Source organism: Drosophila elegans, unplaced genomic scaffold, assembly GCF_018152505.1.
Source record: "Drosophila elegans isolate 14027-0461.03 unplaced genomic scaffold, ASM1815250v1 contig_149, whole genome shotgun sequence".
NCBI classification, from domain to species: Eukaryota; Metazoa; Arthropoda; class Insecta; order Diptera; family Drosophilidae; genus Drosophila; species Drosophila elegans.
Window position 1 is genome coordinate 1511452 of NW_024545513.1, and position 14799 is coordinate 1526250.

General features: G+C 42.3%; 2 protein-coding genes across 3 annotated transcripts in view; one reads left to right on the plus strand and one right to left on the minus strand.

Annotated features, from left to right (window-relative positions):
* The first annotated feature begins 97 nt into the window (after nucleotides 1-97).
* Nucleotides 98-3107, plus strand: LOC108137342 (B-cell CLL/lymphoma 7 protein family member A). The gene is made up of 2 exons (XM_017258979.2): nucleotides 98-745; nucleotides 2155-3107. Exons 1-2 carry the CDS (start codon nucleotides 388-390, stop codon nucleotides 2271-2273), a joined length of 477 nt encoding a protein of 158 aa, XP_017114468.1. The 5' UTR covers nucleotides 98-387; the 3' UTR covers nucleotides 2274-3107.
* Nucleotides 3108-6479: 3372 nt separating this feature from the next.
* LOC108137245 (low-density lipoprotein receptor-related protein 2) overlaps nucleotides 6480-14799 on the minus strand; it is a 163300-nt gene continuing 154980 nt past the window's right edge. For both annotated transcript variants that reach the window (XM_017258827.2, XM_041710579.1), the window contains exons 11-15: nucleotides 13259-14763; nucleotides 12760-13072; nucleotides 10131-12317; nucleotides 9104-9351; nucleotides 6480-8482 (exon numbers count right to left, since the gene is read on the minus strand). In XM_017258827.2, coding sequence (XP_017114316.1) covers nucleotides 8262-8482; nucleotides 9104-9351; nucleotides 10131-12317; nucleotides 12760-13072; nucleotides 13259-14763 — 4474 coding nt within the window. In that variant the 3' untranslated portion in view covers nucleotides 6480-8261. The remainder of the gene's footprint in view (nucleotides 8483-9103; nucleotides 9352-10130; nucleotides 12318-12759; nucleotides 13073-13258; nucleotides 14764-14799) is intronic.

Consider the following 14799-nt stretch of genomic DNA (forward strand, 5'->3'; position numbering starts at 1 on the left):
TGGTTTTATACATTTTGAAAACCGATTGGCTGTATATATTTTGGTCACACTGGCGCGATATCGATATGTGTAGGCGTTACTATCGAATGCTCGATAGCACGAGTTCACATCACGCCTACAACTATCGATTGTACTTTATTTTGTAAAAATAAATTTGCAAATTTGGCTAGAAAAATTCAAGTCTCTGCTGGCTAAAATCCGGACTGAAAGAACATCGAAACACGAGTCCGCAGCAGTGACTGCCGCTCAAGAGATTCGGCGACCAGGACTTCAGCGTAAAACAGCCGAAAAACAAGAAGCGGCTTTTCGCGACGACGCCGACATTGGCAGAGGAAAAGCGGGGAAAGCGAGGAAAGCGGGGACAGTCAGCGCCATCGAGCTACAGCCATGTCGCGCAGCGTGCGGGCGGAGACGCGGAGTCGGGCGAAGGATGACATCAAACGGGTGATGCAGGCGGTGGACAAGGTGCGCCACTGGGAGAAGAAGTGGGTGACCATCAGCGACACGACCATGAAGATCTACAAATGGGTGCCAATCGCCTCCGCCAGCGAGAAGAAGTCCAAGCTGGAGGCCTCGCCGGGCTCCGCCCTCAACCGCCGCCCGCCCACGAGTTCGGGGGGCGTGCCCGTCGGCGGCGGAGGCAGCGGCAGCAAGAGCGACAAGGAGAACTCGCAGAAGGGCACACCCACGCCGCCCCAGATCACGCCCAGCTACCAGGGACTCACAGCCGAGGACTCCAACACCTGTAAGAACACACTATATGGTCGCCAGGACCTTTCCGGGGACCCTTATCTCAGCTTGTGTACCAGACCCCAAGATACTACCACTTCTTATAAATTGTTTGATAATCATAATTGTACGGCGTTTGCTGAGCCTCTAGAGTCCCCAATTTAATAGAATTTTGCCTCAGACACTTATTGCTCTTTAAGATATGGTCATAATCTTTAACTTTAGGGTTACATTTCATAAAAATTGCTAAACAATCAAAATTTGATGCCCTAAAATGCCTTGTTTACAAACTTCTATACCTGTAAAAATGCAGAATATAGTAATCTGATCCCTAGTCATTTATCTGTTTATTTTTAAAACTTTTCTCTGTAAATTTTGCATTGATTTTGATCCAATATGACTCATAATTTCAAGGTAGCCGTAACTATACCTCAAGATCGTATTCAAGATCGTATTTAGAATCAATAATTGTCTGTCCTAAAATGACTTTAAGGCTGTAGAATATAGTAATCTGATCACTTGTCATTTATCTGTCCATAAGATAGTTTCAAAACTGAATTATTCAAATGTCAGGCACTTAGTAAGCGTAACGATACAGTCATAACTAATAATTGTTAAAAATGCTTTGTTTACAGACAGTTGTCTTTTCAATGTCGAATGTAGTAAACCGAATTCTTACAATTTGCATTGGTTTTTTTAATTTTTAACTCAAAAATGCTTGCTAGGGTTTCTGAAACTCTAGAGTCCAATTTTTAAAGGATTTTCTGCCTGGCATTTATCAACCCCTAAGATATTAACATAATTATTACCTATTGGGCTTCATTTAATAGAAATTCTCGTTTAGAATTCATATTATATGCCCTGAAATGCCTAGTTTACAGACTCCAATACAAGTAATTTTTCGAAATCGCCCGGGGATGAGGTGTTTGAAAACCCAGCTGCGTAAAAAAGTCTTTTCTATGGTTGTCCGTCTTATGTTGACCAAGTTGCAACAAAACGACTTCAAAGAAATGTGTTTCTTTTTTTCAAAACTCTTAAAATGTTTCATTTTATAATTTATTTTTACGATCCGATCTGTATGCTTAATAAATTTAAGCTCACTGTTCATTTTTATGTTTGTTTATTTGAAAAAAATGATGTGTGTTCTCTGTCTTATTCATGTAGGTTCCTATGACTAATTGATTACTAGGTCTAATTACAAGGAGATTTTGTTTGTTTCCATAAAACGTTTTTGGGTCTAAATGTATTAATATATGCACATTGCTTTTTTTAGTGTAAAATATCATTGATATTTTTTGTATTTTAATAGATCAATAGATCTTAAATTTAAGAAACATTTTTGTTACATTTCCAAAGATAAAAGCTGGGAAAGTAAAAAGGTAAAGTAAAGTTACCAGATCCATGCTCATCACTCACCTTTTGCAGGTTTCTCTGTCGTCTCCGACAGCCAGGGCGCCGACTTTGTGTCGAGTATGCCCTTCTCCGAGGACTCGAACTCACAGGGCAGCGACGGACCCGTGAAGCGCCTGAAGACGAGCGACTAGCCAAACATTCGCAGCCACAGCGCCGACAGCAGCAGCAGCAACTAACTTAGAGCCCTAGTTAAGTTAGGATAGCACGAGAGTATCTGCCTCAGCCCAAGACTTAAGCAATTCTCCTACTCTAACAGATTAGGACCGGCCGCTGGCCCGCCGCCAACCTCATTCAATCATCAACAGAGCGGGGCAGCTGCAGGTCGATAGGTCCATAGGATTAAGCTCAAAATGTAACAACTTATTTATTAGCACCAAACAAACCAACAAACGAATCGATCGTAAACGATCTTAGGACGGATTTGTAATAATGTAACAGAGGACTGAGAAACAAAGCAGCCAGCGTGAATGTAACGTGTTTGGATTTTCAATTTCTGTGCGATCTGACAAAAGTTAGTAAATAAATAATTGTACTAACAATGAGATAGCTTAAAGATTGCGTTTCTCATGAAATTGGGCCAACCGATTCATGATGTAGTTTTCCAAAATAAGATTTACCATGTCGATTTTTAAAGTTATTCTACACATTCAGTGAATGTAACCGACTTCAAAATCGAACCTTTTTATATTAAATGGTAATTTCTAGTTTTTGGAAAGGTAATCACGTCCAGATCGACTTAAAAAAAAGCCATTCACCCAACCAGTAATAACCATATAGAACTTACCAAATGGAATCAGACATTATCTGCTAGCAGGCCTCGAAAAACATGATAAGTGTCTACTTAACTTTCAATTTGTGTTTTAAATTTTTTATAATTTTTCTTTAATGAATGTTTTAGGATTCTTCATCTTACAATTATTTCCCGTATGTATAATAATAAAAAAAAGGTTTATTCTTTCAAAAAATAGTTTTTCATTCATTTAAAATAACATTCCATCTAGTGACCATTTTTTCCCAAGGTTTTGATACAAAAACCGATATTTTAGGAGCTTTTTTTGGGTTTTTGGAGATTTGACAAATACAAAAATTCCTAAAGCTTCCTTTTTTGTAACTTGGCCAAAATGAGAGGTAGAGCCAGAAGAGTGACTGTTTTGGACAGCTAGCAAACTATACTACGCATCTAAAATCGGTTTAGAGCCATTTATTTGGTTTTAATATGAAAAATCGATTTCTCAAAATAGACTTTTGAAAAATTAACGTTATGGCCAATTTTCGCATTTTTGATAAGGGGATACATCATCATTTTTTGCGAATTTTCGAATATCTGAAAAATTTGTAACTGAGAATGCCATTTGATTGGCAATTTAATGACGAATTCGCCGATGTATGACATTCCATCTAGTGACCATTTTTTCCCAAGGTTTTGACACAAAAACCGATATTTTAGGTGCTTTTTTTGGGTTTTTGGAGATTTGACAAATACAAAAATTCCTAAAGCGTCCTTTTTTTGTAACTTTGCCAAAATAAGAGGTAGAGCCAGAAGAGTGACTGTTTTGGACAGCTAGCATCCTATACTACGCATCTAAAATCGGTTTAGAGCCATTTATTTGGTTTTAATATGAAAAATCGATTTTTCAAAATAGACTTTTGAAAAATTAACGTTATGGCCAATTTTCGCATTTTTGATAAGGGGGTACATCATAATTTTTTGCGAATTTTCGAAAATCTGAAAAATTTGTAACTGAGAATGCCATTTGATTGGCAATTTAATGACGAATTCGCCGATGTATGACATTCCATCTAGTGACCATTTTTTCCCAAGGTTTTGATACAAAAACCGATATTTTAGGAGCTTTTTTTGGGTTTTTGGAGATTTGACAAATACAAAAATTCCTAAAGCTTCCTTTTTTGTAACTTGGCCAAAATGAGAGGTAGAGCCAGAAGAGTGACTGTTTTGGACAGCTAGCAAACTATACAACGCATCTAAAATCGGTTTAGAGCCATTTATTTGGTTTTAATATGAAAAATCGATTTTTCAAAATAGACTTTTGAAAAATTAACGTTATGGCCAATTTTCGCATTTTTGATAAGGGGGTACATCATAATTTTTTGCGAATTTTCGAAAATCTGAAAAATTTGTAACTGAGAATGCCATTTGATTGGCAATTTAATGACGAATTCGCCGATGTATGACATTCCATCTAGTGACCATTTTTTCCCAAGGTTTTGACACAAAAACCGATATTTTAGGTGCTTTTTTTTGGGTTTTTGGAGATTTGACAAATACAAAAATTCCTAAAGCGTCCTTTTTTTTGTAACTTGGCCAAAATAAGAGGTAGAGCCAGAAGAGTGACTGTTTTGGACAGCTAGCAAACTATACTACGCATCTAAAATCGGTTTAGAGCCATTTATTTGGTTTTAATATGAAAAATCGATTTTTTAAAATAGACTTTTGAAAAATTAACGTTATGGCCAATTTTCGCATTTTTGATAAGGGGGTACATCATAATTTTTTGCGAATTTTCGAAAATCTTTATTGGTTGTTTATTTGGTTTTAATATGAAAAATCGATTTTTCAAAATAGACTTTTGAAAAATTAACGTTATGGCCAATTTTTGCATTTTTGATAAGGGGGTACATCATAATTTTTTGCGAATTTTCGAAAATCTGAAAAATTTGTAACTGAGAATGCCATTTGATTGGCAATTTAATGACGAATTCGCCGATGTATGACATTCCATCTAGTGACCATTTTTTCCCAAGGTTTTGACACAAAAACCGATATTTTAGGTGCTTTTTTTTGGGTTTTTGGAGATTTGACAAATACAAAAATTCCTAAAGCGTCCTTTTTTTTGTAACTTCAGATTTTCGAAAATTCGCAAAAAATTATGATGTACCCCCTTATCAAAAACGCGAAAATTGGCCATAACGTTAATTTTTCAAAAGTCTATTTTGAAAAATCGATTTTTCATATTAAAACCAAATAAATGGCTCTAAACCGATTTTAGATGCGTAGTATAGGTTGCTAGCTGTCCAAAACAGTCACTCTTCTGGCTCTACCTCTTATTTTGGCCAAGTTACAAAAAAGGACGCTTTAGGAATTTTTGTATTTGTCAAATCTCCAAAAACCCAAAAAAAGCACCTAAAATATCGGTTTTTGTATCAAAACCTTGGGAAAAAATGGTCACTAGATGGAATGTCATACATCGGCGAATTCGTCATTAAATTGCCAATCAAATGGCATTCTCAGTTACAAATTTTTCAGATTTTCGAAAATTCGCAAAAAATTATGATGTACCCCCTTATCAAAAATGCAAAAATTGGCCATAACGTTAATTTTTCAAAAGTCGTTTTTGAAAAATCGGTTTTCATATTAAAACCAAATAAATGGCTCTAAACCGATTTTAGATGCGTAGTATAGGTTGCTAGCTGTCCAAAACAGTCACTCTTCTGGCTCTACCTCTTATTTTGGCCAAGTTACAAAAAAAGGACGCTTTAGGAATTTTTGTATTTGTCAAATCTCCAAAAACCCAAAAAAAGCACCTAAAATATCGGTTTTTGTATCAAAACCTTGGGAAAAAATGGTCACTAGATGGAATGTCATACATCGGCGAATTCGTCATTAAATTGCCAATCAAATGGCATTCTCAGTTACAAATTTTTCAGATTTTCGAAAATTCGCAAAAAATTATGATGTACCCCCTTATCAAAAATGCAAAAATTGGCCATAACGTTAATTTTTCAAAAGTCGTTTTTGAAAAATCGGTTTTCATATTAAAACCAAATAAATGGCTCTAAACCGATTTTAGATGCGTAGTATAGGTTGCTAGCTGTCCAAAACAGTCACTCTTCTGACTCTACCTCTCATTTTCGCCAAGTTACAAAAAAGGACGCTTTAGGAATTTTTGTATTTGTCAAATCTCCAAAAACCCAAAAAAAAAGCACCTAAAATATCGGTATCAAATGGCATTCTCAGTTACAATTTTTCAGATTTTCGAAAATTTGCAAAAAATAATTGATGTACCCCCTTATCAAAAATGCAAAAATTGGTCATAAAGTTAATTTTGGCCAAGTTACAAAAAAAGGACGTATAAGGAACTTTTTATTTGACCCAAAACAAAACACCTAAAAAATCGGTTTCTGTATCAAAACTTTGAGAAGTAATGGTCAAAAGATGGAATATACTGCATAGGTGAATAAGTCAATAAATTGCCAAAAAAAAGCTTATTCACCCAACCAGCAATATCCAAACAAAACTTACCAAATGGAATCAGAAATTATCTGCTAGCAGTCCTCGAAAAACATGATAAATGTCTACTTAACTTTCAATTTGTGTGTTTTACATTTTTTATGATTTTTCTTTATTGAATGTTTTAGGTTTCTTCATCTTACAAGTTCCCCCCCGTATGTATAATAATAAAAAAAAGGTTTATTCTTTCAACAAATAGTTTTTCATTTCATTTGTAGTTTTACTCTTATTATGTTCTGGTTTTTCGTTATCCATTATGTAGCTTGACATTAAATATACAATTAACTTCACATATAGCGTTGTATATGGCCCGATTGGCGTATACAGCTTTAGTTTCTTTCATCTTTCACTAAAATTTATGCTAAAAACACGCTTAAATGAAGGGAAGCACAGATTTTGCACAGAGAACGAAAATGAAAAAAAATGCACACACATTACTACGACTTTCGACGAGAAAGATAAATCATAAATCATAATACAATTCATAAATCGATGATATAATTAAAAAATAAAATATGTATATATATATATATATATATATATATTGATGTGTAAAAAAACACGCGCGACAAGTTTCAACTACGCACACACAAAACGAAAAAAAAATAGAAAAGCAGATTGGCTTGCGCGAGAGCCAAACAAAAAAAAGGGAGAAAGGAAAAGCTTCGCTTTTCTTTGCTGCACAGTGTGGGCGGGGGAGGGCGTGGCGAGGGGGTTTTTGCAAATTTTCATTTTTGGAATGTATTGCGAATTTTGAATCTCGAAAAGCCCCTATTTTTCTGGATTATTAGCACTTTCCTGGCTCCTTGTCTCTCTGTGTGTGCTCGAATAAATAATTAAATTAATTATTATAAATATATATATGTGTGGGGAATGCTTGCTTGCTTGCTTTTTTTTTTGTTTTTGTGTCCTGGTTTTAGCACAAAAGTGTTCTCTTTCGCTTTGTTACATTTAGTTTTACACATATAGTATATATTTTGTTGTATATTTTTAGCTCGCTTTTTTTGTTGTTTTTTGTTTTTGTTTGTTTTAGAAAAATATATAGAAATCCTAGCTGGGAATTGTCCCTTAGTTACCTTGTGTATACATATAGATATTTTGTTTTCCGATTTACATATATATATATATATATATATATATATATGTATAGTTAATATTGTCATTTAGCTTTCAAAAAAATATACTTTTTGCCTTAATTTTGTTTCGTTTATCGTTTTTGCTTGCTTTTTACAATTCTCCTTTTGCGCAAAAGTATGGTGATTAGCAAAAAAAACATTAGTTTCACACAAATACAAAAAAAAAAAAACAATTACGGTAGGCTACAAAAAGTTGGCTTTACAAAAATTGCTGTGTGTGTGGCTCTTAGTGTTTTCGTGTACATTTATAGTTTAATTTTTTACGTTTTATTTAATAATAATTGCAACAGTTTTTTTTTTGTTTTTAGTTGGTTTTCTCTTGTGGGGGGTTGCATATATGTTTCTTTTTTGGATATGTTTTTTGCCGACCTCCACCGCTGCCTCCGCCTCTTCTCGTATTGCTCCTCTCCCTCTCCGTGGGTGGTGTGTGTGTGTGTTTTCTTTTGGGGGCAAGGCTAGACCTTGGTGGTGACCTTGCCAGCGGTGGCTACCTGCCAGGATTTGTGATGTTTACTACTAGAGCGTCCCTGTCCCTGCTGCTGATGTTGCTGCTGTTGCTGATGTTGCTGTTGCTGCTGCTGATGTTGCTCCTTCCGCTGCTTGACCAGCTTGTGTTATGTCTGCAGTGGATAGCTATTATCCGACTGGTGCTGCTGCTGCTGACGACGCTGCTGGCGGCAACTGGCCATCGCAACTGCCGCCATCGCAACGGCAGCCGATTGACGGGCTTGATATCAGCACTCGGACTTGTCCTCCTCCACCAGGAACTGCGTGTCCTTGCCAGTGTCCGCCGAGGGGTCCAGCTCCCTGGTGCGCAGCTGCAGCTGCGGCGACGCCTTGTGCGTGATGCTGCTGGGCGCGATGATCGCCGAGGCGGGCTCTGTGAAGGATCCGCCCGCATGGTGGCCCATGGCCTTGCCCTTGGCCGACGGTTCGCCCGGCACATCGTAGATGCCTAATTAAAAGAAAATAAAAAATAGTCGCGAATTAGTCACTTGTAGTTATTATAAAAAAATTAAAATAATCATATTTTAGAATTAGATTAAAATAATCTTAATATATGTCTTATTAAATTTATATCAATACAAATTAGACATTTGTTTAATCATAAAATTTAAATTTGAATAATTAGAGATCCTCAATTTATCTTGTTACAAAATATTGCTTTTAAATAAAAATTTAAATAGTCAGACTTCAAATTTAATTTTTATACATTTTGTATATACAAAATATTGCTTTTAAATAAATACAAAAAATATTGTAAATATTATTATTAATTTGACATTATATAGACTTAATTTTTATTTTGTATTAAAAAATTTAATTGTAGTTATATGCAAAAAACTATTCTGCAATAAAAAGTATTATATAAAATATAATAAATATATTTCATTGTAGTTATATGCAAAAAACTATTTTGCGATACAAAATAAAAAAATTAATTTTTCTACATTTAAAAAAGTATAGAAAAATATTAAAACCTGGCAGGAAGACAACGATATGCAATGCCTGAGGAAACCTAGTTGTCCCATCACTTATGCTTAGGACCCTATTATAGCTTATAGCTTAGACTCACCCGAACCGTTGCCCATGCCCGGATCGGCGGTGGTGCCCGATTGCACCGCATCGTACATCGGATTGGCAAAGTCGCGCGCCTTGTTCGCGTTCACCGTCTGCAGGTTGTAGCCCTCGATGGGCGCCACATCGCCGGCTCCCGGCGCAGATGCTCCGGGGAATCCGCTCTCGCTGAACTCCACATTCGATCCGTGGCGGAAGGTCACGCTCTGCGACGAGGTCATCGCCGGCATGCGAGCCAGTTTGCCGCTAAAAAAAATAAAAAAAAGGATTAAAAAATGAATATTATTATTGGAGAATACTGTTGGAATAAGTTAAGAAGGGTTACCCTGACTTGAAAGTGACTAACTATTTATTCAAACGAATTGTTTAAAAAAATTAAGAAACTGTTACAAAAAAACTTAGTAAATCCAAATATTTCATACTCTATTTAGAGGTTCGCCTTTCGATCTATCTTTTTGTGCGCAGCAAAGCGATTACCATAAGTGAAGGAAGAGTAGGACCTTGAAAACTGCATGCTAATTTGGACCACCCTAATGAACACATTTATTGTGATGACTTTGTCATTGGTGTAGCAACTTTTTTTGGAACCTTGAATTGTTAAAGCTTAACTTTCTAACTTTTATAACTTGTTGTGAGTCCCCTAAAGAAAAAAATTAAAAAAAATAATTAGGAAAAAATTAAAAAAAAAATTAAGAAAACAAAAACCTAAAGGAGGAAAACTCAAGATACAATAAGGTTCTATACATTGTACAATGGAAATACTCAATTTGATGACTTTTCCATTGGGGTAACCCAATGCGGTTGCGGTATACTAAGTCCCATAAGGGAGAAAATTTAAAAAAATAAATAAAATATTGAAGAGAAAAAGAAAAACTACCTAAAGAAGGGAAACTTAAGATACAATATGGTTTTATAATTACGGTCAAAGATTTCTGGAACACCTCTTCTACACATTGTATAATAAAAATCCCCAATATTATGACTTTGCTTTTGGGTGTTGGCATTTGGGGTTTCGTTATACTTACAACGGTCGCTTGCGGATGACGTACCAGGCCCCGGCGGCGGCCATCATCACCAGCAGGATGACCATGATGGGCACCACGACGGCGGTGACATTGGCGCCGCCATGCCCGAAGGCGCCCGTGGTGCTCGTCTCGCAGTGCTCGCCGCGGAACTCGGCCAGGCAGTCGCAGATGAGCTCGCCCTGGGCGTCCTCCTTGCAGAGGCCGCCGTTCTGGCACGGGCAGATCCGCGGAGCCGGACGCGGATGCTCCGCGGCGGCATTGCAGATGACCTCGGCGGTGCTGCGGTGCGAGGGCGGCGGCCCAGAGGCGTCGGGGCAGGCGCACCGATGGCCGCCGGGCACCAGGAGGCAGAGGTGGGAGCAGGTGGAGTTGCCGCACGGATTGGGCAGCGAGGTGTTGTACCGCTTGTCGTGGTACACCTTCAGGCCGGACGGATTGACGAGGTTGCGATGCAGCACCACCTGCACTCCACGCCCGAACTTGTCCTGGCGCACCAGCTCGCCCGTGTCCCTGGTCATCCAGAACATGTTCGACTCGAACAGATCCAGCGAGACGGGGTGCCTCAGCTGGTCACCCTTGACAATGGCCTTGCGCCGGGAGCCGTCGGCCCGCATCGATTCGATGGCATTCAGCTTGGTGTCCACCCAGTAAATGATGTGGTCCTGTGAGTAGTCGATGGTCAGCCCGGCCGGATGGCGTATCTGCTCGGTGATCAGCGGCCTGCGCTTGGAGCCATCCATCCAGGACACCTCGATCTTGGGCGCCGAACCCGCATCCGACCAGTAGATCCTGCCCAGCTGGGGATTCACCGCTATCGAGGTGGGCACCTCCAGTCCCGCGTTCACAATGGCCCGCCGGTAGCGACCGTCGGTCTTGGCCACCATCACACGACCCCGCGGCTTGGAGCCCGTCCGGTCCATCTCCGTCCAGTAGAGATTCGAGGCCAGCCAGTCGACGGCCACGGCCGTGGGCTTGGAGCCACCCTTCATGTTCAGGTCCTGGGCAAAGCCAATCTTGGCCCGGCCGTCGATGGCGTTCACCATGTAGGAGCGCTTTATGGTCTTGTCGTAGCTGTCCGCCCAGAAGATGATCTGCTGCTGGGCATCGTAGTCCAGGGCCTCGATCCGCTTCTCCTCGGCTATCACGTCGAACTCCTCGCGCTTCTGCAGGTCCAGTCCCCGGATCTCCTGGCCATTGGCAAACACCAGGACGACATCCTCCTTTTCGGCCCGGCACACGCCACTGGCCCCGTCCGTCAGCTGGAAGCCCTCGCGACAGCTGCAGGAGTAGGTGCCGTTCAGGTTGTGGCACTGGTGCGAGCACGTGTGCTGCCTGGTCAGGCACTCGTCCACGTCCGAGCACCTCTTCTTGTTGTCCGCGGCTATGATGTAGCCCGGATAGCAGGTGCAGATGTAGCCGCCGTCGGTGAGGTTGTGGCAGTGGTGCTGGCACCCGCCGCGGTTCTGCTCGGAGCAGCTGCTGGTGTGGTGGCAACCCAGCTCGTCGCTGGCGTCCCCGCAGTCGTCCGAGAAGTCACACACCTGGGCCCGCTCTATGCAGTGCTTGTTGGCGCACTGGTACTGGGTGTAGAGGTCGCAGGGCTTCTGCTTGCTGGCGCAGAGCGTCATGTTGTTCTCGTCGCTGCCGTCGCCGCAGTTGTCCACTCCGTCGCAGATTTGGTAGCGGGCCACGCAGCGGTGGTTGGAGCACTGGAAGCGGCGCAGGGTGTCGCAGTTGAAGTCGCTGCAGACACTGGGATCCTCGTCGCTGCCGTCGCCGCAGTCGTCGGTGCCGTCGCACAAGTCGGACAGCGAGACGCACAGGTTGTTGTTGCACTGGAACCGCGACTCCGGGCAGTAGCGTCCGCCCGGGAATCTGGGCGGACAGCCCACCTCGTCGGACATGTCGCGGCAGTCGCGGTCGCCATCGCACCGGAAGTAGGAGGCGATGCAGTGACCCGAGGCGCACTGGAATGTGCCGTTCTTGCACTGATACCCCTCGCAGTGCATCTCGTCCGAGTTGTCGCCGCAGTCGTCCTCGTGGTCGCATTGCCAGCGCGACGAGATGCACTTGCCATTCCCGCAGCGGAACTCCGATTCGGAGCAGTCCCTATAGCGACCCTTGCAGACCGCCTCGTTTTCGTCGCTGGCATCGCCGCAATCGTCCGCGAAATCGCACATCCATTGTCTGTAAAGAAAAAAGAATGTTTAAAGTCTATGTTTTTTTTTAATTTAACTTTTTTTTTTCCTATTTTAGCTCTTTACGTTGTCATCAACGGCAGACCATAAAGGTTGATGTATAACTTCATATTAATCTCTTGATAATGCGGATAGAAAAATATATGAGGTCTATTTTTTTTCATTTATTTATTTTTTTTTATTTTGGCTGTTTACTTTGTCATCAACGGCAGACCATAAAGGTTGTTGTATAACTTGATATTAATCTCTTGCTTGTGAGGATAGATTTCAGTAGATTGAATTCATAACATAATGAAGGCACTTTTCCAAATTCATGGGACTTAGCGTCAGTAAAATCGTAAACCGGCTCAAACGTCGGATTATAATAAATAATAAAATAATCTGGAGATAGTATCGCAATGGGTGTAAATCAAGCCCGTGACAATACTCACTTGGGTATGCATCGGTTGTTGCCGCACTTGAAGTCCGTGTCGGGGTTGCACTTGGGACAGTTCTCCGGCAGCTCGTCACTGTTGTCCCGACAATCATCCTTGCCGTCGCAGAACAGCCACTTGGGTATGCAGCGGTAGTTGGACTGACCAGGACATCTCTGCCAGCCGGTGGTGCAGTTCCTCTGGCGGCACATGTACGCCGGCTCGTCAGAATCGTCGCCACAATCGTTGTCGAAATCGCACATCCACAGTTGCGGAATGCAGCGTCCATTTTTACAGGCGAACTCCGTTTTCGGATCACAGGTGCGCTTGACTGGAAATTTAAAATGAATTTATAAATAAAGATGGAATGCTTTTAAACTGAATCACCATGATGATTAGACTGGGAGTCTATGCTGCCATGGAATAAATTATACATACTGGCGTCACGTTGGGCGCCAAATAAATTAATTAACTTAAGTATGCAGTAGCTAAAATAAAGATTTGTTTCAAAACTCACAGCACACGGCGGGATCCTCATCGCTGCCATCCTTGCAGTCGGCATCTCCATCGCAGCGCCAGCTGTCCAGGATGCACCTGCCGCTGGACTTGCACTTGAAATCGGATAGCGGACAGGGCAGATCGCAATTCTGCTCGTCGCTGCGATCGCCACAGTCATCCACTCCGTCGCAGATTGTCGCCGAAGGTGTGCAGTTGGTGTTCTTGCACTGGAACGTGCCGGCCCTGCAGTGTCGCGGGGCACAGGTGGACGGTTCATCGGAGCCATCCTTGCAGTCCTTTTCGCCATCGCACTTCCAGAACCACGGGATGCACTTCTCGTCCCGTCCGCCACACAAATGCTGTCCGGCCGTACAGTTGGCAATGCAAGTCTTCATGTCCCTGGCCAAGTAGAACTGGTTGGGACAGGCGCACTTAAAGATCGGAGCTCCCTCCTCGATGTATCCCTCGATGTTCAGATAGGTGGATTCCGGTGGCGGAGCTATCAGGCAGAGATGCGAGCAGCCGCCGTTGTTCGTGCCACAGGGATTGGTGTAGGGCAACTGTCTCAGCGGATGATTGATGTGCAAGTCGTAGGGTCGATGGGTGGTATTTCTCAGCACCGTATAGTTGGCACCATGGAACTTATTGGCCCTCACAATGGCCTTCAGGTTCCAGTCACTCCAGTAGATGTAGTCGTCGAAGAGGCTGAGCGCGAACACATGTGGCACCTTACTGCCGGAGAGCACAGTGTGACGATGTCTGCCCTCCAAGTCGGCATAGGCTATGTAGTCCAAGTGAGCATCAGCCCAGTAGATGCGGTCCGTGAAGTAGTCGATGGACAGGGCATTTGGCCAGGCGATGCCGTCGTTCCAGTTCAGGATCCTCGAGAAGTTCGAACCATCCATGCCCATCTTGGCAATGTAGGCTTGCAGATGCCAGGAGGTGAAGTATAGATAGCCGATGCCAGGATGTACGACAATGGCACGCGGATCCACCACCCCACTCCTCAGCGTCTTGCGCTTGGTTCCGTCCAATTCGGACACGTCCAAGTTCTTCGAGTGCCTGTCCAGCCAGTAGAGCTTGCGGCCCACCCAGTCGATGGCAATGCCCTCCAGGCCGTGCGAATCGTGCCTGATGACAGCCTCTCTTTCCGGCGGCATCTCGTCGTCCGCCTCTCCGTACTTGGCCCTGAATATGGTCTTGGCCGTGACGTCGCAGAAGTACATGTACTCCTCGCGGATGTCAAAGTCCAGAGCCACCACGTTCATCAGATCCTGGTGCATCAGGTTGTACTGGTGACCATCCACCGACATGTTGCGTACGTAGTACTTGTTGGTGAAGATCAGCCACGGCGGGATTTTGTCCTTTCGCTTGCACGTGTGCTCGTCGTTCTGCCTCTCGTAGTAGGTCTCATCGCACTTGCAGTAGAATCCACCCGGCGTATTGGAGCAGTGTTGGGAACAGGCCCCTGGCTGCTCCAGACACTCATCCACATCCGCACACGCTTTGCCATCGGCCAGAAGTCTGTGGATTGGAGTGGTTTGAAATGTATATCTCAAT